The following is a 27271-nucleotide window of genomic DNA, read 5'->3' on the forward strand; positions in this document are numbered from 1 at the left end:
CCCTCCCTCCTATACACTTGTGTGTACGCTGCTATGTATTGTTAGATGCCAGCTAGACTTCGCTAGATACATAGAAGCAGTTTCAGTGAAGGATTAATAAACCATTGCATGTGAAATTAAGCCTACGAGTTCCTTTGCGATTGGAAGCATTAAATAAATATGAATGAGTGTTCTGTTTTGTTTCACTCTGATTTTAGGAATTCCATACATTTTAACAAAGGAGATCAAGTGTTTGCTAATGATCATCTGAACATAAACATGACATTTAGAGCTTTTGGCCCTATTTTTAAACATAATTATTTAGCTTAGCCCATTGACAGGATCCACATATCTACTGATGTGTAAACTCTTGAGATATCATCCTTTGTCCCATTCTGGGTCTCTAATACCTATAGAGAAAATGCTAGTTGAAAAACCAAAGGAGAAAATCAGGCATTGAGCTAAGGTAATTTTGAGTACTACAGCAGCAGCTCTTGTACTCATCTTGTCTGTATTATAGATTGCCATTCAATGGAAGGACTAAATTAATACCTACATAATTGGAAGCATTGAAAAAGTAGAGATGAGAGTCTTGGGAGAGAGTTGGACGGATAAAACAGATAGTTTTGCTGTTTGACTAATTATGGGAAACAGGACATGACTATCTCTTTCTAAGCATGCTCATTTCATTGAGCACTTAATTCCTGTTTTTCCACTTAAGGCAATATTTGCACTTAGTGTCCCAGTTTGGAGAAAGCTTCTTATTACCTGTACGCCTGAGCCCATAAGCATCTGTGAAAGCACAGCACTGCAGTTTTTTTCAGCCAGTACTAAAGTTATCTTTCGAGACTCCTGAATTTAAAGGGCTATTTCAAGGATGTATTGTCTGTCTTGATGAAACTTCTTCCCAATAAAGAGCTTTGACAATCTTTTCTAGATTTAACCACAGCCAGGAGTTTCTTTCAGGTAGTGCTATAATTTCTCTTTGAAGAACTTAAAATTGTGCTTTAATATAGTACTTCTCCCTCTAGTCATTTATTTTCTTCTGTCAGCCTTGTTCCTGCTCGTAAACAACAGCAGTAGTTGGTATGCCACTGAAGTGCAATACAGACACATCTGATTCAGCCAGATCAACATAGTTTATTTACCAGCAGCAGGAAGCTCAGCAGCTTATTTATGCTGATGCTTGGGTGTGTTAGTCCACGCTGCGCTTTATGCATAGCTCAACTTGGTAACTACTTCTTCCCCAACATACTTATTTTTTTCTCAAGCTTTCTTAACTGGTTCTGTGCTTTCCACTCACCTAGCAAATCTGTTACACACAACAGCTAACCTTACAGCTAAACTTGTTGTGATTTACTAAGAATGTAAACAAACCAACCAGCTGTACATATTTTGCTTTGATATCCTTCTAATTTGGGTATTCCCTTAGGAAATGTTGGCATATCTATCAGCAAGCCTTATGTTTGTAAACGGCCTTCTGGGGTTTGAGCAATTTATTTTTGGTTGTTTTTTTTTTCAGAATAGTAGCAAACGATTGAACTGTTTTCTTTACCTTCTGCATTACTGTTGATTTCCTCAGTTTTGCAAACTGAATGATCATTGTTGCAAATATGTTTGGCAAATGTCATGACCTATTTTAGAGTTCCCCTGTTCAATCACACGTATTAGAAACAGAACTACACTCACAGACCCTAAGGCAATCAATTTTTCCTTTTCTTGGTAGTGGCAGCTTTTTTTCCTCATGAGCAGCTAGAAAAATTGTTAAAACTCCATGGCAAATTCCAGTTTCTCAGTATGTCTTTGTCTTTCTTTTGCTGATTTTCACTTGCAAAGCCAAGCCTACCCAAACATTAATAAACCAATTTATTGCCAATTTATTTTAGGGGTCCTCATTTGTCTCAAACATACCAAAAGCTCAACTCTGTTTACATATTCTGCCAGTTTCCCTTCTGTCCAGTTTTCCACTATTTCCTTGCAAGGTTAAGCTGGTGGTTAACTTGAAGCACCATGTCAAAGGCTGTACAGTCTCTTTTTTTTCTGGATGTAGATTTTGAGTATCATCAAACTAGTGTTAATCAAATTTTATGCAACAGAATCTCATTTCTGTCCTCCTCAGCCAGTGATTGTGATGCTGATGGTAAACTGTCTAAACTGACCACCCAAATATAGTTTTGCAGCATGTTGGATTGATTTGTATGAGCAAAATAATCCAGAATACCTCCAAAGTAGGCAACTGTTGGAATTTACCCATAGTTTCTTACTGAAACTATGTAAACGAGCATTTACAGCTATATAAGCTACATGGAAATGTCGAATGAATCCTGTTTCCTCCTTAAAACATCTTTAATACACGTAATTGCTAAGTGAAACAAAGTCATGACATCTAATTGAGCAGTTGCACAGACCTGTAAAGAAACGCTGGCATCAGATTACCTGGGCACTCCCTGGAACTACACCCTTACAAACAATGTGTGTGTGTCTTTGGCATTGGTGCAGGCAGGCAGAGAAGCTGTGGTTTGCAATATTCCCCTGGAGTCTTCACTTCGCTCACATCATGGCTGGCTCAGATAGGGCTCCCTATCCAGGAGGGGAAATTTCTGAGCTGTGCAACAGGGTATGAATGTGGAAAAAGGCAACAAGAGTGAGCAAAATGTCATTAAAGCACATCTGCTTCTTCCTCTGCGCTCTGATTGCACCAAATCTCACAGGTAAATGGCTAAAATATCTTCAGTTGACTTAAGTCAGAAGGCAAAGGGGTTGTGAGAAACAAAAAGGGTTTTGTCCTTTTGTTAAAAATGCCTCTACAAAACTTAAACCAAATAGTATGAGGTCAGGTGATCTTGCATTTTAATCCTTTGTCTAAAATTAATACTAGAAAAAGACAATCCATAAGTTCTATGTTATGCAAGTCAATTCTGAAATCTAAATGGGAGTTTCAGTTTGAAGGAAATTATCTTACTGACACTGTATTTTTCTCTGCTCTTTTGCTGTTCTGTGGGAAGCTGAACTTTAAAGTCCTCTTTCAAATGCTGATCTCTTTGAACACAGGGTATGCCCTGCCTGTGGAGTGGATGCAGGGTCAGAGAGGAAGGGTGTGAAGTGTTAATTAATAGCTCAAAAATGTTCAGTGAGGGTCTCCTTCACCATGGAAGGAGGCTGTATAATTTGTGATCTTCCCCAAGTAAATACTAGGCTTTTCTAGAAGGAGTTTAGCTTCAGATCTCCTGACGACACTTTGGTGGTTTTGCCAGTCCTCTAGAAAGCAAACATGGCTTGCCACTGTGCTCAGATTTTTCTCAGTTCCACCTTTCTAAATGTGCCATCTTAGCTCCTGAATTCACATTGTGTCTTGCTCCATTTTGTTCTCTGCCTCAGAAAAAATAGTTGCATAGCTTCCTTGGCCAGCAAAACAATTTAGGTAATTGTTTATAGTTCTTAGTTGCTAGCTACGGAAACCACTGACTCAGCACCAGGTTGCATATGCTCTGAAAGTTTATTCTATGGAATAGGAAAGATTATGACAAATGTTTTTTTTAAAAGATGGCAAAGCTGGGCAAGTATTCTTTAAAGAAATCTGGGTTTGTTTTTACTGTATTTTTGTTTCAGGTCTGGCTAGTTTGTGATGTTTCTGCTGTGTGTAGTGACTGCCAGCCTTGCTTAGCTGCAGACACATCCAATTTTGTCTTCTACACTGAACAGTAGGAAAGAAAGGTGGGATAGCTGATATTGTGCCCCCCATTTTCTTGGTCTTGACCTGAAATATGAAAATTTGTGTCCTAGTGTCCTTTTTGAGCAAAGAACATCGTGTGATTATTTACATCTAAATCTGCCCTGCAGTTGCACAGAGCAGACAGCAGGTTAAGAGGGTGTTCCTGGCTAGCCTGGGAGTCCAGGCTTTGCATCCCGGGTGCTGGGGAGAAAAACAGTCAAGGGGGGTATGCCCTGGGGTCTTGCCTTTTGCAGTCAGTTTGTGCAGGTGGCAAATGGGGGAGGGGATATTCCCAGAGCCCTCAGGTTAGATTTACAGCCAAAGAGATGGTTTAGCATAATTTACTACTGTTGTCTGAAATTGTCACCATTTAGCTTACAAAGAAATTCCTTTAGCTTTTTGTGGTGTTACAGACATTACTCTGTTTTCTTGTCACCAATAGAGTGCAGAATTCTCTTGTCATTTTCCTCTTCACTGGAATTTCCTCAAATGCAGAGGCAGACAGTGCTCAAAGATACAAGAAGCTAGTGACTGTTGTCCTCCAGATTAGAAAAAGGAGATTAAATGACACAATGCTTGGAAGTTAAAAGGCAATACTTACTAACACAGCAGTAAGGAGGGATTTCTCAGCCCTGTATATAAAAGTTTAAGGGTCGTGCCAGAAAAAGTACAGATGAGCTGAAGTACTTCTGAATGGTATGCAACACTGATTCTGGAGTTACTGTATCTTCTTGTGTTTGTTGAGCCCCAGAAAGGAGAGGCTATTATGAATAAAGAGGTAATTTTATTAATATTTTTGCAGTGTTCACTTACATTTAACAGTAAGTAGTGGTGATAGTAGTGATGAAGTAACAGCAAGTAATGATCAAGTAGTAGTGATGAAAGATTATTGGGTTCTGTATTTACAGAGAAAGAACGGTATCAATACCTGTCCCAGAGCAATGAAATTTTAATAGAGTTTATTTAAGGTATTTTAAACTGAAAAAAAAGAATGTACTGGACTTGATCTTTTTTTTTTTTTAAATGTAAATTCTTTCAGACAGAGTAGAAAAACATTAAACAAAAGAGGTCATCACCATTCTAAACTGGAACCCATTCTTCGCGTCACAAAGTAAATGAAATATACTGCTGATAGGGTAGGAGGCAAAAATGCTATTTACAGAGAAAATCTGGACATGTCTTTTCTCTGGCATGAATGGACATGTTAGGAGTTAAAGTAGTATGACTTGAAAGACACCAGTTTGTTTTTTCCTGTGAGGCTATTTACATATTGCTTGTGAATCCAAAATAAAGTGGAACTGGCATGCAGCCTTGGGCTAACAGCTTTCTGGGTCCTGCCTGCTCTCTCTGTTCAGTTGTCTCCTGCACTTCATATGATTGCTGTCTCTTTCCCCTTCAGTATGTATAGACCAGAGTTAATGGAGTATTTTAGTACTGAAGCAACATACTTCACCGTTTATACTCAGTGCTTTCCCTGTTTATAAAACCTGAATTGCCTTTTCTCCCAGTGTTAAACATGTATTTGCTTGCAATCATTTTGTGGGCTGTTGCAACAGACAGATTGGAGAAACCACAAATACAATTTATTTGGATATGACACAGGATGCATTATGTCTGTACCAACAGTATTTTGGAAAAGCACGAACCTCTCTTCCAAACTACAGCTTTCAGCATAGCTCTGGGTCCCAGGCAGAAAGCAGGGAAGTGCATTTTTTCTTTTAACGGTTAGGGACCCCATTTCATTGGTGTACTGGCTGAAAAGATCTCAGGTTTTAGCTTCACACCTTTTTGATTTAGTCCTGAGGTCTGGCCATTGTGTTTGCAGTAGGGCATGGTTATGCAGTTACAAACATCTCTATACGTACAATCGAGTGAGCCATACTAAAGCTGAATCGTAAGTTTCACTCTAGTGTATTTGTTATTTAATTATTTAACTTACTAAGCACAAAATTTTATACTCATATATATACATATATAAGCTACACTTGCATACATATGTATACTTATGCCCAGATACCTCTTTCTATATTGTTTGATTATGGAAGGTAAATAATAACTTCCTCTAAGGATGCAGCTCCCCTCATCTGAAGGCAGATGTCCAAAGTAGTGCACTGTTGATGTGAACTGTTTGTCCATAACACTATACCTCATCACTACCATCTTACCTGCAGTGCTGGAGACTTGTTTTCTGTCACTAAATTGCAAACACTCCATGGTACTGAATGAACAGCTGCTGTGTGCTGTGGTTCTGCCACAGAACATACGTGGCCCTGTAAAAATCAGCAAACACACACAAGTATTAGGGTTTTATATCTTATTTCTCTTGGAAAAGAGTTCTTACAAGTAGCAGAATTTGTGCCCATCCTGAATCTATTAAGAACAATCAGAAACTTAAACCAGTGAATTTTTTTTTATACAGGTCCACGGCACTTTCATTAGGCCCAGAGTTTTTTCTAATGAAAGGAAGAAATCTTAGTGTCTGTATCTGAGCTTCTGTGGTTCCGCTGAAGTGATGCAACAGATCTCACTGTGCCAACAGGAGAGTCACTGGTTTTGCCAGCAAACCAGGCAAACAGTGTACTAAGCCAGGCATAGCCAGGAAATGAATATTGGTCTCAACCAGATAGAAAATAATTTTTGAGCCATTAAAAGGAGAATAATCCAAATCAGAACTATCTTCTGCTTTTAAAACTGGTTTCTAGGCAGTTTAATAAGCTTACTTAGTAAGCTCAGTACTATTGAGCACAAAAAAAAAATATATATCCAAAAAGTCCTAAAGTCAAGAACTTCAAAATTTGGAAACACTCCAGTGCAGTTCACCCCTGTTCAGACCTGGAACATCATTGTGTGCATGAGTCATGTGGAAAAATTAGTGTCTGTTCATGTAATTGAAGTCCGTTGCAGAATTCACACACTTAGGTATGCCAACTCCCCAAATTAACATGGGAACCAAGAGTACAAGGAAAAAATACCATAGAATCACAGAATGGTTTGGGCTGGAAGGGACCTTAAAGGTAGTCTAGTTCAACCACCCTGCCATGAGCAGGGACACCTTCCACTAGAGCAAGTTGCTCATCCAACCTGGCCTTGAACATTTCCAGGGGTCAGAAAAGTAGTAGCAAACAATCTAAATGTTGAGAAGCATGGACAATATAAGAGACCAAATGGGTGTTTAAGCTGCAGAGTGAAAGTCAATACTTTTTTTTAAGACAAAACGTGCCTTGACCCTGGCATGGACCCTCAACCAGCCAGAAACAATAGAACTGCTGATATGGCAGACAGTGACTCTTCCATTATCTAAATGGCAAGGAGAGGAAAGCTGCTCATCCCAGAGATATCTGGCTTCTAATTTAAATAACAGCTGAGCTTTGTGTCAACATATCCATATAACTTATGCCAAAGAATCATTAAAAGGGTTGGCATCAAGATTCTCCACATCATTAGTGATTTTATAAAGATACGAATACAGGGAATATTCTAAGGGCAGAAAAAGGACCAATGTTGTTCCAATGCTTTAAAAGAATAATCATGATGAAAACATTGTTCATGGACTTGTCAACCTGGTTTCGATCCTGAGTAAAACAACTGACATTAAATAGTTAATTTTGTAAACACAGCTTAAAAGACACCCTCTTCTTGATAACACTTAGCAAGGTCTATTTTCCATTAGTCTTTAAGTGAAATAGACATAATTTTTTAAAAAATCTTAGGAAATAATCTTTAGGTAACCTACATATATTGTGAAAGAACAGTTACAGTGTTTCTAGGAGATTGTTGAAATGACCACTGCTATGCTGGGTTGGTTAACCTGCTCCATCCGTTCCTCCCTTCTGGTGATTCCTTGGGAACCATTCCATGCTGAGCAGAGAAAACATAATTTTCTTGGGACTGGAAAGTGGCAGAACAGAGATAACTCTGTTCCCATAGTGTAGTGCAGGGTGTGCCCATGGGGAATCCTGCCTTCTGTGCTTTGGTCCAAACACTGCTAAGGATTTTATGTTAAGATGCCATAGGATAAAATTAACTACACTGTAGGTACTAACCCATACTTATGTTTTGACCATCTCAGAATAATGTAGTAATTTCATTTATAGTCCATTGAATACATCTATTCCATTAAGAGGTGCTTTGATTGCAGTCTGCAAGCACTTACATTATTAGAATCCTGCAACATGAAAAAAACTGTGCCAGAGCTAGGATCTTCTACAGTGTCCAACCCAGTCAAGTCTGGAAAGAAATGGCACTTTTCAAACCATAACATCCAGTGAAACAGTCTATAGAGTGCAATAGCATAACTGTTACTTGACTTCATTAAATTGAATTGGATAGCTTTATAAAAGCTTGACTTTTTTTGCAGTGTTTTGCTGATATGAAAAACTGAAATAATGAAAAGGCATGCTTTGCCTTTCTGTAAGCAGTGCCAGCCTAATTGCTTTGTCATTTCCTCTTTGGTTGTCATTTCTTCTTTGCAAAACCCTTTCAAACACTGAAGTAACAAGTAGTGAAATGGAGAGTGTGTACTTCTGATGCAAAACACAGTTTTGCACTGTTCTTCTAAGCTTTTTTTGTAGTACATTCATATACCTTTTTTCTTTCTTTTCTTTTACTGGGAATTTTAGGTGAAGATGCTTTGTTGCCAACACCTCAGAATATCTCTATTCTTTCTACCAACATGAAACACTTCTTAACTTGGAGTCCTGTGATCATCCAGGGAGAAACTGTGAGATACTCTGTGGAGTTTCAGGGGTAACTTCTGGGTTTTTTCTTCTTTGCTCTTTGAACACTGTTTACATAGACTAAAAATCCTGCACTGTTAGGATGTCTTGAGCACTGTTCAGTTCACAGGCATAAGAGAAGCTATATACTCCAGCACTGTTGCTCACAAGCTGGGGAGGTGTGGTGTCCTTTTGCTCCTATTCTGAGACTGTTTACAGATTAATAGATACCTAAAATTGCATTAAGCCCACATATGAAAACAGTCTCTGTCCAAAGATTTAAAAAGGTAGGAAGATTAGCAACAGTTTACTTAAAAGAGAGAAGAGAAAACATTTGAGATTTATTGAGTGTTAATCTTTTAAACATTTAGCACACATTACAGGAGGTTTCTGACACATCTTGAGCTATGACTTGTATCACAGTATGGTTTTGGAATTCTGTTTTACCAGGGATGATCAAGTCAAGTGAGTGGGCAGGATTTGATGCATCGACACTGCGTTTGCTATCCCCACCTCCTACAATATCACGCTGCATTTGGCTCATGAACAAGCTGTTTCTGGGAGATTTTATCTAGATAAGATCTAAAACACACCCATACTGGTTTCACACACTCCTGGCGTTCCAGTCCCAATGTATCCCAGTACTGGTTTTACCTGGAAAGAACTAGCAAGCAGCCTTAGCCTATGTCACAGATAGATCTCTCATCAGACTGTTGTCTGTCTGCTTTCTTTTCCTTTCCTCAGTGAATATGAACGCGAGTATGCCAATGAGAGCTGGATTCCGATCTGTGAATGTTCACTCATCACAGCCACAGTGTGTAACATCACAGAAGATATTTCAGCCACTGTGGCCTATAACCTGCGTGTAAGGGCAGATGTTGATGCTAGAAGATCAGAGTGGGGCACCCTGAAAGGTTTCTTCAATCGCATCACAAGTGAGTTCTGCTATTTGGCTTCAGCTACATTAGTCATGTTAATCAGAGTTCAGTGTTGAGGGATTGCTCATGTGCATGTGTGTGTACTGTGCATGTCACAAAGCCCATAAACACACAGAGCACAGCCTACTCAGCTCCTCTCGCGCCCCACTGGGTTTCACTCTTAGACAGCTACACTGTGTTCTTGGACATGAGTTCCTCCTGAGGCAGGGCTTGAATTTCAAGGGCTTCAATGATAGGGAAGACTACTCCAGACATTTCTTTTGGCAAGTTGGCCATTCTTGCCTCCAATTTTGAAGGGTCCTGATCAATTACGGTTGCTGTCAATGCTCCATCTATTCCATGTCACCTAGTCAGTTCTGAAGATCCAGAACTTGATCCTATGGAAGCACTCACTCTAGAAAGTCAACCATCTGCCTCATGCTGTCCTGGAAACCTTCTCACTTCCAGACATGATTTCCTCCTCCTATGTTGTCAGATCTATGAAGTAACCTCAGAAGAGGAAAGAAAAACAAATCACAGCATTGCTGCAGTCCTAGCAGTGTAGGGTATTTTCTCCACATCCTTCTAGCTCCAGGCAGAGCTTCGCGCCCAGCTCAACCCAAGGAGCATGTTGCAGCCTAAAATCAGCATATTATTTCCAGTGTTTCTCTGGAATCATTACCTCTGTTCTCTGCCATGCGGTCAGCTGAAAACTGTGGTGGAAAACCTCTGTTGAGGTCACTATTGGAGTGCAACTCAGTCTGGGATGAGCAGCAGTCATCAGTTTTAGCCAAGGAAGAAGTCTGAGAGAAACTCAGGAATTCAAAGCTCAGCCCACAGGTTCTGTATGTGGTTCATAGACAGTCAGGGCATCAGCATAGCCCACGGTACTTCTAGACTAAATAGCTCCAGTGTCAAACCTTAGGTGTAGAGACACATGAAATATGATAACACATGGAAAACACTTGTAAAGGTTCTTTCTAAAACCAACAATTTAGTTGGTCTTCTTCTTTTATCAAAATTCAAATAGTTAGTTGGTATTCAGTGTGCCAGCACAGAGATAAATATAAACGCTCCTGTTTGGTTAGTAGTGGCATCTTGCAATGTCCATTTGTCAATACATTAGCCTGATATTTGTTGTTAACCTGCAAATGTTACCACTTTTCAAAATTTTGAGTCATAGCATCAAGCAGATGCTCAGCTTTTAATTTAAAAGTATAAAATAGTTTTACAGGCCTCCCATATGTGACACACTTATGAACATACTTTGATTTTATGTTTTCATATTGCTTAGTATTAATGACAATTCACTGGATGCAAAAGCAAATTCTGTTAAGAACATCTCTTCTGTATGTGGCTATATATTGCTCTCCCTCCTTTCTTGAAAGCAAGGTTGAAACCGGTTTCACCTACAACAGAGTGGTGAAGAGTGGCATAGATAAGGAGTGCAAATATGACCTCCATACTGCCTTGGTTCCCAATTCACAAACATACAGTGTGTAGTTTCATCCATGCTTGATTGATTCTGATTGTTTCACTAATACTCCTTGCAACAGAATCCCAGATTGAAGCAAGTTTTGAATATCAAAGTAAGCGTGAAGCAAATCATCTACAGATTTACTTGCATGCATTTACAAAAACTTAAGTCATAGCAGGTCACCAGCTCAGGTCTTTTCAAAACTATGTAGATGCTGAAAGATAATTAGGATTCATGTGAACTGCCAGAGTTATCCTGAGGCTCATATTGCTTTTTCCTTCACCTTTGAATAACTGCCAAAATTCCCATGAAGCAGCAGTGGTTTCACAGCTCCTGTTCTGCATGTTAGTGCTAAGCTAATGCCCAGGAGCAGAACTGGCCATATCTGGTGCCTCAGCTTCTGGTCACCCAGCTGGTTCTGCTGCTGTTGATCACACAGGACCTCCAGGCCAGCCACTTCCTCCACTGGAGAAATTCCAAACCTTTCAAGGTCTGTGCAACTCAGCTATTACCAAACTCCTGTTTACAATGCCAGTCATGGTCCTCCTTCTGCTCAAAGTCTGCTACTGTATCTAGACATACTGGGAAGTAGAGCAGAGACAAGTTTCTGCCCCACTGAAGCAACCAGATATTATTCCAGATTAATATTACTGTGCTCGTGACAGCAGCTTCCCTTCCTCTCCCAGCTAGGAAAAAAAAAAGACAGTTTAAGGGTTGCCTGTGATGCAATAACAGTGCTCTCTCTGTGTTGGCAGCTTCCCTGACCCCACCTCTGATGAAGGTCATAGCAGATGGGTATCATTTACTAGTGGAGCTGGAAGACATGGGGCCTGCTTTTCAGCTCCGTGTGCTCTACTGGAAGAAGGGCCAGGAGAGTAGGGTGAGTTTTATCCTTGGGTTTAACAGGGAGCCCACATACTTATAGAGTGCAAGCATGCAGACATTGCCCAGGGCTTGTTCGCCAGTCCAAGCTCCTGCTGTGAGGCTGGATGACCTGCCTGGAGTCAAGGTGTGCCAAATTCCTCTGCACTTACCAGTGGGTTGCTCTTACTCCCATTGCCGCAACACTCTCAAAACTAGTAGGCTACAACAAGGCTTTTACCATCAGGCAGATTCTACTGTCCATGCTGTATGTCCTTCCTCCAGAGATCAGACCACACCACTCCTCTTCCAACCAACCACTTCTCCCATGCTCCTCAGGGCTATTTAACCACTTAGTGGGAATGAGCTACAGCTGCACATCACCCATGTCAATCGACCCACTGCCTCTGAGGCAAGGCCACAGCTGCATACCATCAATGCCAATCAACCCACTGCCTTCATTCCTCTACACCCCATGGGAAGCTTGTTTCTTTCCACATTTCCTTCTCTGGGAAGAGGAATCCCCCAGGGACCTCAGTTATTGAAAGAAACCAGAAATCAAGAATGGAAGGTGTTCATGCTGATTTTCCTCTCTGAATGTCATTTGGACACACAATTAAGGTGTTGCACTAAGGTGCTGACAAAGTTTTCTCGGGAGTTTTTTGTAAAACAGCTTGCCTGTGACAGCAAACTGTAACTTGCTTAGCTGAGGGCATTGCTTACACCTGGGTAATACTGAAGCAGTGACAATTTATGTTCCATTCAGGTCTTCTTGTTTTTACTAGACATATTTTTTCTTTTTCTCCTGGGAATTTGGTGCTTCTATAGCACCTAAGAACATAAAAGCATGAAAGCAGCCATATAAAGTCAGATCATGGGACTATAAAACCCCCCATCTTCCTTCTGCCAGTGGACAATGGATATGACCAAGGAAGATAATAAGGAGAGAGCCTGTGTGTAATTACACTTAGATTATTTTCTGAGATTTCAGAGAGACAGCTCCAGGAAATTCCTGAGGCAGACATGGTATCATTAATAACCCTTGATGAATTTTTGTTCAATTAATTTATCTGTTCTGGTTTTCAAGCTATGTAAACTTTTACTATGTACACCTTTCTGTAGTCAGGAGTTCTGCAGGTTAACTGTTGTGCAGTCTCAGCCTTGGTTTAGCGGGGAGAGAAACAATTATTCCCTATGTGCTTTCCCCACCACTCTAACAGGTTTATATTGTCTATTTTTTTCCAGGCCAGGGACTCCCAGATTGCTTAGTTGTTGACTGTGGAAGCCCTTCTAGCTATTTTTGCCTTTACCAAGGTGGGCTGGGAGTAAACCTGCACGGTTCGAGGTGCAGGAGCACTGTAAGTTAGCACCGTAAAACAAAACAGGTCTTCACACTCTTTTTCTTTTCCCAGTAATTGTTAACATAGGTGACTACCACAGAGCTATTCCATGAAACCTGAACACCAGGTTCCTGTTTCTGATAAGGGATGCTCAACTAAGGTTCAGTCACTGTAAAAATAAAGGGGTAAAATTCTCATGAGCATCATTTTGCATTTATCTGTGTTGAATTTCATTTTTCATTTTCTTACAAGATCCTCCTGCCGTTCTTCACAGATGGCTGTCACCTTTATTATTCTGAAGTGGTGTTTTTAGTGTCATTAGCATGTATCAGTTTTCAGTTTTCTTCCTGATCATCCGTAGCAATATGATGGTGATCACAGATCTGCATGGGTCTCCACCATGACTTCTACTCTGAGAAAGGATTAGCAATCTAAGCATACAGAACTCTTTCTCGTATCAGGAAGCAGCAAGGGTAGGGCTGCTCACTGTGAGCAGGCAAGCCAGGAGCAAAGGGTGATCCCAGTGCAAGCAGTGCCCTCCCCAGTGAAGCACAAACCCACAGAGTGTGACCACAGTGGACAGAACCAAGTACTGGTAACAGGGTCCATTGCCAGCCCCAGACAAGGCAAGCGCCAAACCAGGCCCAGGGTCTCTACAGGGACCCCAGCCAGGAGCAAAAGGAGATGGGAGCAGAGGCAGGGCTTGACGATGAGGCTGCAGTGTGCTTAAGGGTCCACCCTGGAGACAAGCTACATACAAAGTATATCCGAGGTCCCTGCTGGAGACAGGTCTGGAGACAGGCATACTTCCATCATAACTCAGACTGGGACTGAAGGTCTTAGGCTGAGCTTAAATGGGGCTCCTGAGCTATGGACAGGAGAGTGAGGACAGGGAGGCAGACAGGGCTGGTCAGGACCATTCCAGCCTGGTTAGGGCACTCAGAGCTCCGATGTCTTTTTATCCCATGGCTATTAGCTTAATAAGCTTTTGAAATAGATCTTCTTCACTATCTTTTGGAAATGCAAGTAAATGAGATCAACCTTGTCTGTGAGCTTTCTGACACCTTAGAAAAAAGCATATAGATTTGTATGTGATTGCTTTTTATGAATGAAATGTTAACTATTCTTCAGTATATATTAGCCACCTAAACATTAATTCCAAACTTCAGAATACTTTCTACTAACTGGACTGTCACAAGCATCAGATTTGCTGGTCAGTTCATGTCCAATTCTCTGCTGGGGCTCTTAATTTTTTTTTTAAATGACTGTTGCATTTGACATGTCTGATTTGAGGTTTTGCAAGAGGTTACACACCTCAAGTAGTCGCTGACCTGATTTTGTCGTTGAAATCTTCTCAGACTAATGGCCCTCAAGATCATGTTTCAGTGGAGAAGGCTATTTTGATGGAAAGAAGGACTTGCCCTGCCAGGAGAGCCTGACTGGCTTGTTGGAGGTGTCCATATGTGTGTGGTGCTGGAGGCTGATCAGGCCTTCTGTGAGGCAGGCTTTGCATCTGCAACACAGCAAGATTCAGGAGCAACTAGTTAATTGTTATCTGTCTCTTATGACTGAGGAGACTGGGAGTAGCAATTTCATTTTGCTAGCAGTTAATGGAGTCCTATTACAAGAAAATGATGTACTGGTGTTCATATGGTGTTTAAGGGTTGCTGAAGTGTTATAGTTGCACACACCAAATTCACTCACTCCTCACTAGCCTGGTCCATCTCCTGTCTGTGCTCTAGTCATGAGAGAGCTCTCACACCCCTATCACAGCATGGTTCTGGCACTCCTATCATACCATGCTAGCATCAGCATGATTTTGGTATCCTAGCAAAAACTTGGATCAGTCAAGATCAAGACCCCCCTTCCATGAGGGGAGTAGGTCATGGTCCAGTGTTGTGGACCAACATCATGATTATGCCTCTTTGGCTCACAGCCCCTTGTTTCCATCCCCTCCTACCCTTCCAGACACATGTGGTCTCATTCTGTACTCCACTGTGCTTCCTTGTTTGCTGTTTTTCTCCCTCTCCCCTCTTATTCACGCAGTCCTCTGTCATCTCCTGCTGCTCCTTCCTTTTCTCCCAGTAAAGTCTGGGCTAGCATCATGTTAGGACTCCTCAGTTATGTCCTTGCTCTATGTTCTGATGCTCTCTCCCCTGGGCTTGTGGCAGATGCAACAGAAACTGGTGAAAGAGGTCAGCCCAGTTGTTCATCTGGACACCATGGAGGCAGGACCTGATTATTGTGTAAAAGCTCAGACGTATGTCGAGGCAATCAACAGAAGTAGCAGCTTCAGCCAGACACAGTGCGTGAGGGCACAAGGTAACACCCAGCCTTCCTCCCCATTGCCCAAGACAGATACCCCAGCAGCTCTTCCTTTCATTTCCACCCAATATCTCATGTCTTGTTTGCAAATGTGCTGCCCTTTTGTTCCTTGGGGGAGGCAAAAAAGGAAGACTCAGGAGTGCAGCCCTCTGCACTGCACTGGTATCCTTTCCTGGAGTGTACTAGCAAAGGATCTCACCAGGATGGGTGGGAAGAGCAGTCACAGAGGGTGTAGGCTGACTGCACTGAGTAGTTCATCCTAGCAATCTCTCTGAGAAGTTTTGCTGCTTCTGTTATTTCTAGGTGGGACATCCATGTGGCTGGTTACTGCCCTCATCTCTGCTGGCTTTGCTGTGGCTGCTTTGGCCCTGCCTTTCCTTACCTGGAAAACAAGTAAAATCTTTCAGTATTCCTGCTGCCCTCTTGCAGTCCTGCCAGACACACTGGTAAGTTGTGGGGTTTTTATACTTTATTGGTTTTTAGGGTGCTGGGTATTATAGGAGCATGAGGCAGGCAGCGTGATGACCTGTGCTGCAGGGGTCAGGCAGCACACGAGCTGGCTGCGCAGCTGTCACTGCTTTTGGCCCAGAGCCCTGAACAGGGAAGATGCTCCTGGTGCTTGTGGAGAAGCATCTCGGGGGACATGGACTGACCCTGCCTCACAAGCTGCTACCTGAACAAAACAGCTGTGTCACTGGCAGTGCTGCTCCATGTCCCCAGGTACCAGCACTGAGCTTCTCAACTTCTTCGTGAGGAGAAACCATCATCAAAAGCAACCTCTTTTCTCGTGCACTCAGGAGGAGTATGTTTAAGTCAGCAGCTTAAATGTGCTGTCCAATTCAACTGAGAATGCAGGCAGCAGCTTTTGTGTGTGTGGCTTCCTGAGCACTGGATCTCTGGGCAGTTGTGGCAGGAAGGATGAAAGGAATAGTTTGTGGGGAAAAGTAGAAGATGGACAGACCAGTTCATCAGCCTAAGTGCATTTGTTTTACAGCAAGTACCAGAGCCCCCCACCCAGCTGGTACTGTGCGGCAATGAAGAAGCTGAGCAATGTGATCTTATGGTGCGTGTGGTGCCCTCAGAAGAAGTTCTCCGACTGTGGATTCAAGAAACACTTTAGAGCACCCCAGAAAAAAACAGCCTGTGGGAACAGAACTTCTAAGCAGAGCCGCCAAATTTTGCCCCCACCACTTTCCTCAGAGTGCCAATAAGTAACATGGTTTTCTTCAGGTCTAAGAGCTGCTGCAAACCAAAGGTGTTGTGTATGATGAGCATGTGGCCTCTTGTGGTCCCCTTTGTAGCATCTTCCTCCATCTACATAAAAAGCAAGTGAAGATCACAGGTGACAACTGCATGTTTCTGTTCTCCTTCATATCCATACCCATGACCAGACATGAGTTAACTCATGTTCCCTTTACCTCTGTCAGCCACATCGATGGTCCCAAGGCAGAGCCCCCCCTTCAGCCACCAGGATTTCACCAGAGCAATAAATGCAGAGCCCAGTTTCTTACTTCCAGACAATTTCAGCCTCATGATTTTTGCCTCAGTAAAAAAAGAAATTAAGCAGCCAGTAAGAGCCTCTCACATGGCTAAATCAGCTGGAATGAGTAGGAAATTATTTTTTTTAAAGCTATAGGCCCTGACCTATGCTCATTTAAAAGGCATCTGGGCTCATTTAGAAGGATGCTGGGCATCCCTGTAGTTCAACACCACACCTGAAGCCAGTCATTGACTATGTCACAACTGGAGTGCCTATCTTGGCTAGCAGAGGAATATCAGGACATATGGATCAAGCATCACAGCACTGCAATGTTAGTAGCCATTCCAGGCCTGACAACATCATTATCTTCCAAATATCTTGTCCTCTTAAGGAAGGAAATTGCAAAAGACAAAGAGAAATTCCTTCTAAATACAAGTAAAATATAGTTTGTGCGCATATTACAGTTATGGTTGTCACTTCGAAGGAAAGTAATTTATTACCTGTGAAGAAGAGACCTGCGTTAGCAAGGCATGAAAAGACTTCGAGCTGAAAAGCTTTTTGCGAAGACATCAGTGGATCTAATGAAATGCAAGACAACGCTTAAAGAAGGTGCCTTTTAAAATTTCATTCTTGCAACCTTGCATCAGGCCATCAGGTGGCAACGAAGCACCGTGAAAAAAGTAGAAGTGACAGGCCTGCTGGTACCTCTGTTCTCTGGGGAGGCAGCTCACGCCCTGGCTCCTGGTTAGCACCTCACTTTCCCGTTGCAGCCCAGTTGTATTCCTGTCTCGCTAGCTTCTGCCTGGACAATATGGGACTATAGTGCTTTGGTGTTAAATCATAATATTGGTACTGCTGAATATGTAGCAAATTACAGGGTGAGAAAATCTGTGCAAGTCTGAGCCTTGAGGAGTCAAGATTAAATTTTACATTGTTGATACCTGTGAAGTGCCTAGTTGCAAACACCCATGTGATGCTGGGAGCAAAGAGGAGAAGGGCCTATGCAAGGGCTGATATGGCAAGTGCTAAGGGACCCAGCAGCTCTCTCGCCTTCCCTGAATCAAGCTGGGGTGGCCGTGGGAGGCAACAAACAACTGGCTGATTCCGGCAGCAGGCAGTGGAGAGCAATAATTTTGCTGAGGACAGGCAGCACAGAAGTGCACTCCCTTGCACGGCTGTGCGTTCTTTGTCAAACAACCCCTTAAATGGCTTTGCCCAGTGCTTGAATTTTCAAGGCATAGCTCCCCACTACAGATGCCTTAGTAGTAAGTCTGGTTTAGAGAGCTCCTCTGCCTCAAATTTATTCTTATTTTATTCCCCACTGATTTGGATGAGTTCAGTGTCTTGGTTTCTAATGTGCCCCACAGGAGTGCCCCCATGCAGGAAAATGTCCTGTTGTCCATTCCATTGCTATAGGTCTGAAAAGCCTCAGCAGTTCCTCCTGTATTTTCCCTCCCGACATTGTTACATTATGGCAGTTACCAGCAATTGTTCAGGAATACAGAGAAAAGCAGGGAAAGAAAAGGCCCTTGAATGTGAAGGGCTTTTAAAAATTATTTTAATGCATGTTTTCCACCTGCATATTAAGCATAGAGCATATGTTTCTTTCTAACCTGCAATAACAGATTTTATGCCCTTTCTCATTGCCAATAAAGCAGTTAAACTGTTGTACCAAACTGCGCAGACAATGTTAAACAAAAGAAATACCTGAAAAAAATTCTTACAATAGGGAGATGGAAGGGAATTGTTTAAGTGCTGCTACCATCTTAGCAAGAGCATATTCAGCTTGCATCAGGATATTCCAGTTCATGTCTGTGGAGACTTGAAGCCAAAAGTGCGATACTGATTGAAAGTCCCTCGAAAGCTGCTCACTTTGAAGTATGTGCTGCATTTTCTTAAGCCTGATAATCATGGTATAGAACAAGAGCAATTCCTTTGCCATCCATGTACACAGTACCGTGGTGGCATTGGTACAGGCAGCTGCCATCAGTCACTATCTTTAGTGCACTTCTGCGCACTGCAAGAGTTAATCATGCCTTAGCAGTCATGGCAACCGCTGCCTTTGATAACTGATTTTGCTTCCACAACCATGATACTACATTTCAAAGAAGGACCAGACAAGTAACTGCAGCAAAAAGCAATGTGTACTGATGAACTTTGGTGTTTCTTTCCATTGATGTGGTAGTAAGTGGCTCCATTTTTTCAAAATATACTTCTTTTTTATTTTCCTCAAAAAAAAGTTACATGAAAATAAAGCACAAACCTGCACCACCTCTTCAGTGGGTTTTGTTTCTGTGCTGCATGGAACCTGTGGGATGTGATTCCAAAAAAACAACTTTTTTTGTGAAGACTTGGAAGAACAGAAGAACAGGAGAAATGCTGATAAGACTGGTTTTCAAAGGAAAAATGAGTCAGTCTATTAAATGCAGACCAGTAAAAAGACTGTTGATTACATGAACATTTTAAAAAAGAGTTACATATTACTGGCTTGACAAGAAAGCGAGGAATTGAAATATCTGTTCCATGACACTAACTGGCTGGAATACAGACTAATTTTTCCTGTGAAGTATATTTCCTTAGAAGTATATTAATGTTTCCAAATTTAAAGTGCTGATATTAATATATAGTCCAGCATTTCACTGTCCAGTCAAACTGAAATCTTTAACTTAATAAATTACCATTTTAAATATTTTCTGCATATGTATGTTTTGTTTCTTTAAAAGTTACCTTTTTTCTTACAAAATCAAAAAGTAACCGAAATCACTGCTTTGACTACAAATCGATGCAATTTCTTGTGAAGGTGGTACTGTGTCCTGCAAATGAACTGCTACAAAGATAATAAACATCTAAAACACTGCAGATAAAGATGTTTATTGTTTAAAGACTTTATGTACAGATGATTCTGTTGCTATTAAAGTACAAAGCTGCAGAAACAGAAAATTACCCAGTTCAGGTCTCTTGTGGTCTTCTCAATAAATGGAACTATAAAAAAATTCAGAAATTACTAAATCAAGGTATATAAGGAATTAAAAGATGGCAAGGTTAAGTGAAATTGCCCAAATAAATACTGCACACAGAGCCCTAATTTGGTTTCATTCAGCGTATGTGCTATAATTTAGCTATTACCACAGAAATGGCTATTTCTGAGGAGTTTAATGTCTGTGATTCGCTCGGGATCAAACTCTGACCTTCATTAACAGCCAAGGACGTGCTCTCATGGTGCAGGCCAGCAGGCAGTGATCCCACCCAACAACATCTCCTGTTCACCCCCACAGCCTTCAATCCCAGAGCGAGGTTTGACAGGAGCTTGCGCTTGCTTTACAGATCTTCAGCACTGGAATGAAAGAGAGAAATGAGGAAACTGGCAGCCTGAACTTTCCTGGTGCAGCTGTATTTAACGATGTTAATGGCTAACTTTGCCCACACCGGGGTGTGTCGTGCCGCCCCGGAGTCTGTCATTCCTCACCCGGACCCAGGAGGAGAGCGACAGCTCTGCAAGGTGAGGTGAGCTAGCAGCAAGGTAGGAAGGGCTGCTATCTCCCAGCAAGGCACAGCTCCCCTAGTCCCACACAAGAAGGTCCAGGGGCAATGGTGGGGGTCAGGCGTAATCACTGGACAAGTCTGCAGTGATGAGGCTGGTGGATCAGGACTGGGGCATCAAACACGGCCAGGCACAGACAGAGCCAGAGTGTGGCTCTGGCAATGACCAAGGGCCAGGGCTTGAGTTCAAAGGCTCCCCCAGCAGAGGGGGGTCCTAGTAAGAATTTTCACAGTCCTCCCCCACAGCAGTCTGAAATCAGGTGACATGGGTGCACCATATCAGAGCTGGTCTTGGCCATAGGCCCTCCAGCCACTGACACCAGGGGATCTACTGACCTCCTCTACAAGTAAGCTGAAGGACCTGTGTCTTCATTGTCCCTTGGGACATTGACAATATTTGATTTTTTTGTCATTTTTTTTTACATTATCCTTAATTTTTTGATGAGACATCTGAATCAAGAGCATGAGGCCTATTTAAAGACACAGCACAGGCTTAAAGTAATACATTCCACTTATTAAAAATGACTTTAGGAAGAGCAGAGAAGTGATGGCAAGGTGAAATAGCAAGGTGAAGAATGATAATACAAGCAATAAGGCATCCTTCAAAAACCTAAAGTCATATCCAAATGAGAAGAAACAGGAGGGATCAAAATTTCCATCTGGTTAAATATAAGCACACACTAGATCAGGAGAAAAAGAATTTGAGATACAACTTCTTACAACTATCTAAACTAATAATAGATCCTAGAAATGGGATGCTTGCCAGGGAGTCTACAGGGCCAACAGATGATCATGTATCAAGGGAGCTCTCAGAGAACTTAGAGCAATGGCAGAAAAACAAACTAAATTTGTAACAACTTCGTTTAATGTGAAGGAATTTACGAAGGTTCCCATGCTGAATTTTCATGCCTGAAAGCATAGGATTACCTTTCACAAATGGATGTGCTTGGAATGTTTGTTCATTAGGAATGTTTGTCTACTAGGAACAAAATGGATAAATTACTCCAATATTCAACCTGGAGTTTCTCTGTGTGTGTGGGATATATGAATACTAGCTGTGGTGCACAGCTCTCCCATGATCCCAGGATAATCCAGGCTGGAAGAAACCTCAGGAGGTCCCTAGTCCAACCTCCTGCTCAGAGCAGGGCCAGCTCTCATGTCAGAGCAGGTCAGTCAGGGCTTTACCCAGTGTGGGCTTGGAAATCTCCAATATCGGAAACTACACAACCTTTCTCAGCAACCTGTTCACCTTGGCTGTCCTCGTGGTGAAAAATGTCTCCTTAAGTCTGGACAGAAGCACTCTTGCATTATACTGGGCATAGTACTGAACTTGTTTGTCAGGGTCCCCAGTAGTTTTGATCTAGGTGTGAAGTTAGCTTGGAATTGGGGGTTGGATCAAAAGAACCCCAGTTAGCCATTCCAACCACAAATATTCTACACTTCACATTTGGCAGAACTATTTTAACTGAGTCTTCCTACCTCTATCAAATCATGCAGTCGATTCTGTCTTATGGGGGTTATATTAAATATACAGAACAACAGATTTCCGTGAAAACTGAACCATTTGGAGACTACCCGTAGAGCACATGGTAGAGAAAAGGGAGAAATCTAAAAAAATGCACACAGCCTTAGAAGCTAAGTAGAGAGGTGGAGTGTTCCCTACCTGAAACCTTGTAGGAAAGTGAGAATAGTGAGGGCTTTTCCCCATCCAAAACTCAGCCAAGGAAGGGCTTTGAAAGAGTAAATATTCAAGATCAGCCGTGAGCCTGGAAATACAACCCCAGACTCCTAGGCTGAGCAGGCAGTCCTTAGGCTACTGCTGAACTTCATCCCTCCTGCAACTTCATTCCTTTTTAAGTTCCCAGAAGATTTATTGCATTTTTCCTTTGAACAATTGCTTTTTTATTCTGCCCCCCTGCTGAAGCCAGATAGCTCACATAGTCCTGTGAAAGCAGTCTGTGATACAAACCAGCTGCAGCTCTATACTTTTTAACATATTGTGGTCTTTGAACCAACCTCCCACTGTATAATCCCTATCTGTTCACTGCTGTGCTTTCATTCTGGTAAGTACTGTCCTGCTTGTCCTCCAGGTTGCCCATATATCTCATCCCTCCTGCTGCTATCCAGACAGGCTGATGGCGAACATTTTCTCTCTTTTTGCCAAGTCCTGGCCTTGACTTCCTCTTCTGCCATCTGGTACAACTTCATTGTTAATTTTGACATTGTTCCCATCACTCTGCTGAGTTTGGTGCTACCTCAAATGTCCTGCAGTTTAGAGGATGTCTCTCACCATGACACTGTGTCTCATTATGGGATAGTGTTACCCAGGCCTTCTCAGCTTCTCATATTGTCCATACAGTTTGGAATTTTCTTACTCACTTCTGCATAGCCATTCATTTTTCTTCCAATGCACTGTGAAATATTGTCCCCTGCTAGGCACAAGCTTCCTGTGCACCAGCCTGCCATCCGCCTGTTGACCTTTTCTCTTCTACTTGGAACAGTTATGCAATTACCTAGCTTTTCCATGAAGAGACATTTTTACTCTCTTGTTTTGCTTTTACTATTGATCTCTTAATTTTTACTTCTGTTGCTTTGTCTTCTGCTCCCTTCCCAGGGGGAAAGACTTCTGCTCAAATTGAGATTTGGTAGCAAAATGTTTTAAATCTCCTTGCTGTATGTACAAATTTGCTGTGTTCTGTAGCTTCTGCCTCAACATAGACTGCAGTATTTTGCAAAATTCAGCTTTAGCTTCTAGAGCCAACCTGACTACCCTGCCTTCCCATGGTTGCCAAACTTTGCACTGACCTTCAGGATCACTACCCCGTCTTCCATTTGTCTCTGAGCCAGCAACACTACTTGAGATCATGAGCACAGCCTGGGGGCTCTTGATCCATTGGCTTGGAATATGCATTCAGTGACAGAATGTAAGCTCATTCTCTGCAAGCCATACTGGCCCCATCAGAAAGCCATCCCTGTACATAAGTAGCCTCTCCTGCTCTGCTCTGGTAAAGTCTACTTTCCCAAATGTATTTTGTACAGGATACAATTTCTGCAGAGAATATACAGAAACATGAACCGCAGGGTACAGAGCCTGCTCAAACAAAGCTGCCTGGCTACCCCTTTTTGAACTAAAATCTCATTGCCAAATCATATTCTACCACTTAGAATTCCTAGGCATAGAGATGAATCCTCATTATGGGAATAAAATACATGGATATACAAATAAACAACATTATTCTTCACATAAATGACATCAAATGTACAGAGTTTACTCCTTTGCCAAGCAGAAACTGAAAGCTATAGTCATTTAAATATTATAGCTTCTGTCCCTAAAAATATATTGATAATAGAAGGGGGAAAATGTCTTTTAAAAAACCCAAAAAACAACGGATGGGCAAGGGATATCTGAGAGGAGTTAAAATGCTATTTCAGAGTTTGAATCTATTTTGAGGAAGTCAAATTTTCATTAAATCCATCTTAAATCTGGTTGCTTTGCCACAAGGGCTAGAATGCAATGTTTCTGAGATCTCTGTGATCTCAAAAGGTTTTGATCAACCGTCAGTGACCAACTAGTGCCAGTGTAACCTTAGCAATGTTTCAAAAAACGTAAGTGATATAAATGAATCAATCTCTAGTTAGGGGATTAGGCAATTCAAAAGGCACAGTGGGATATGGCAATATATAACTTTATATAAACATGGAAATCAGGTGCCTGGATTATAAAAGAGCACGTTTGTGTAACTGGCCCTTTGACACTTCTCAGCATTGCTGTTTATTGTGGCTACCTTTGTTTTGCGGCTACTATTTTGCCAGGCCAAGGAGTCTACGAATACTGAAAGGCTCAAAAGCTACTATTAAGGCTTTGATGAGCAAGAATGCTTCTTTTATTGTAGCAATAAAGAATGTGAGTTCAGCTTCTAGGGTACTTAAGTAAGCCTCTAACTTCTTGCAAAAACTTAAACCTATCTGAGAAAAGTTAGCCTTAACAAAAGTACTAAATATTAATTAAACTTTCATCTTAATCCAATCCAACAGTATGCATCTTGATTGTGAAGAAATAATTCTTGTAACTCCAGGGCAGAAAAATTTCTAATTTAGGGTCAAAAGTAGGATGCCATTACATTTTATTCACTCCCAGAATAAGCAAACACATGTAAATGGCCTATTGGGAATAGTCACAGAAATATCTTACTTGTTCAGCCATGACCTTTTGGACTGCCTTTTCAGGCAACTTAGCCAGTCAACTCTCCTGGACACGATCTACAACATGACTCAGGCCTGTCACTTCTTTTCATCTCCCTTCCTCTCCACCAGCTGCTGGAAGAATTAAATGCAGATACCAGATAAGTGCAAATCTGTTAGCATCCCATTCCTATTATAAATATATGGACCACCCAGTTCTTACGCAGAGAGTAGTGCTGGATGATTAATCTGACTCTGTTGGTGACAGACTGCAAATCAGATTGCTGCAGAGACCCCATTTGTTATCAGAGGAAAGAGTGCTTATAGTCTGAATGGCACAGTCCTGGTGACCAAGCAAGGATGAGCAACACCGAAAACTGATTAAAATAACCAAACCAGCTATACTGAAGAGCATAGTTAGGAGCGCCTTGTCTACTGACCAGTGACACTGGGCCAAGGAAATTGTTATGGGGAAAACGTACAGGAGAATAAACATTTTTTTTTTGCTGCTTTCCTTTCTGTCAAGACTGCTAAAGGTCTTCGCTACAGTCGTGTCAGAAACCATTTTTTGCCTGGTCAATTTAAGAGGAGAAAAATTTTCCTAAGCAATCTTCTTGTGCTTGACTCAATGCCCACAAGCAAAGTGCATAAAAGACACACTTCAAGTCAGATGTTAAACTGAAAGACCAAAATTTCATATGGTATAAATATGCAGCCCACTTTCAGATATACACTAGTGGGATTGTCCATTTGCTGAAGGCTTAATTTCTGTAAAAAAATCTGTAATGTCTCTCAGCATCATCTCTGAGATGAACAGGATTGTACAGCTCAGCCTGTGGGCTCAGAGTGCTAAGCATCACTGCTGAACACAGACTAGTCTGGGTCAGAGTTCTAAGCAAAAACTAAAAAATGAGGTGAAAACAACAAAAGGTAGCTTATATATGGAATGGAAAGAAGACAAACTATGCATAGTTGACTAACACACACAGTAGTGATCTGAGGAAGTATATAGACCATTTCCATCCTAACCCACTTCTCCAAATAAAAAAATCAATACTGTTATGTGACTGAGGTAAGGAAAAAATTGCCATTTTGCTGGACAGAGTGGGGACGGGGTAAGTATACTGGGGGCACACTAACAATTCTTATTTGCCACAGTAAGAGATCAAGAAAAAGATGAGCTGTGCAGATCACTATTCCAAAGGAGGAAAATTCTGACCAGAAAAAGAGATTTTAAACCATTTGCAAGATGAATTAATTAAAAAAGTGGTTTCTGTGGCTCTGTGGTGCTGAGAAAAAGCACAGATGAGCTACCAGATGGGGTCCAACCCAAGGTTGGTGGCAGAAGGAGGTGGGAAGCCCAGTCCAGTGACAGCTGAAAAAGACAATACAAACACATAAGAAAACCCAGGAGGATAGACCTGTAAGAAATGAGAATTTTAAGAAAAGCTGTAGGGTTTTTAAAATGTTGATTTAAAACCAACATATAATTCCATGCAGCTGACACCACTGGTCTCAAATAAACAACCAGACTAAGCTCACCAAGCCCTCTGTCATCACCAGGGGACCCGAAAGTCAGGCTTCCTCTCATTTCAGTGAATGTTGCTTCTGTTCCCCACTAGTGAGAAAGGGCTCCCTTGCAAACGCTATCATTATTTTAAATCCTCTGGGTCAAATTTTTTTCGTACTTGAGTAAATACTGAGGAGTAACAATTTACACTGATCCTATAAGAAAGTAAAGGAAGAGGGGTTTAGCTATAACTCATGAAGGTAGTTTTTCTCACAACATCAGAGAAAAGCTATTGCTGCAAAAAGGATTTTAAAGGTTCTTGTAGCCACAATATGAAAACTGCTTCTCTATAGCATTCAAACCCTTCTGTTTTACTATTAAATCTAATACCACATAAATACAACTTAATCCAGGCATCTGAAATGCCTTCTGCAACATACACATGATCTTTCCATTTTTATACACAACAAATCTGATAAACAGATTATATAAAAAGAAGTCATCGGAGCATTACAGCATGAGTATAGCACAGACTAGTTTCTTTCTTTTCAAGTAATGCCAACATATACAGCCAGAGTAGTCTAATAATTGGAAAAAAAATACTTAGGAAAAAGAAAAAATCATGTTAAAAAAATTCCCTGACTTTGAGCATAGTTTACTTTGTGCTGAATATTTTTAAATGTTTAAAATTCTAAAAGCTCTCTATCACAAAAGAAACTAAATTTCTGCTTTCTTTTGCTTTTTTTTTTAAAATATACTGCCACCATCTCTATTCTCAACAGCCCTGTCAGCCTGAAAACCATGAATAAAGAAGATAAGGAGGAACACAAATAGAAATATCTGTTAGGATTAGAAGTAAAAACAAAATTATCACAGATAACCAAACTCCTGGATGCCCACCCCACAGGGAGAAGCAGAGTCTGCAAAAGTTGGTGCTGAGACCAGAATACGCAAGCCATGGAGCAGCAGAGAGAGAAGATTTGTGAGAAAAGACCTGCAAAGACCTGTAGTCACACTTGGAAAAGTGTGATGATTCAGATACTGACAGCCACTTGAAAGATAATCCTGAAGAAGAGCACTAGCTTTCTTTTGAAGGCATTCTGTCAGAGTTTAAAGTGCATTGTTTATTCCTCTAAGCAGGTAGATAAGCCTGAGAAACACACGAACATACAAATTCTTTACTAAGTAGGATGTTCTGCAACATGAAAATAATTGAAGTAATAATCCTGTTGT

At 41.4% G+C, this 27271-nt stretch overlaps 1 protein-coding gene across 1 annotated transcript; it reads left to right on the forward strand.

The window, feature by feature from the left end:
* Nucleotides 1-2602: 2602 nt before the first annotated feature.
* On the forward strand, nucleotides 2603-16446 carry IL20RB (interleukin 20 receptor subunit beta). Its single transcript, XM_056335084.1, has 7 exons — nucleotides 2603-2688; nucleotides 8300-8437; nucleotides 9151-9341; nucleotides 11556-11680; nucleotides 15173-15323; nucleotides 15630-15772; nucleotides 16321-16446. The coding sequence occupies exons 1-7, from the start codon at nucleotides 2603-2605 to the stop codon at nucleotides 16444-16446; spliced, it is 960 nt and encodes a 319-aa protein (XP_056191059.1).
* Nucleotides 16447-27271: the final 10825 nt, after the last annotated feature.

The sequence above is a fragment of the Falco biarmicus genome, chromosome 4, assembly GCF_023638135.1.
Source record: "Falco biarmicus isolate bFalBia1 chromosome 4, bFalBia1.pri, whole genome shotgun sequence".
In the NCBI taxonomy this organism is placed as follows: domain Eukaryota; kingdom Metazoa; phylum Chordata; class Aves; order Falconiformes; family Falconidae; genus Falco; species Falco biarmicus.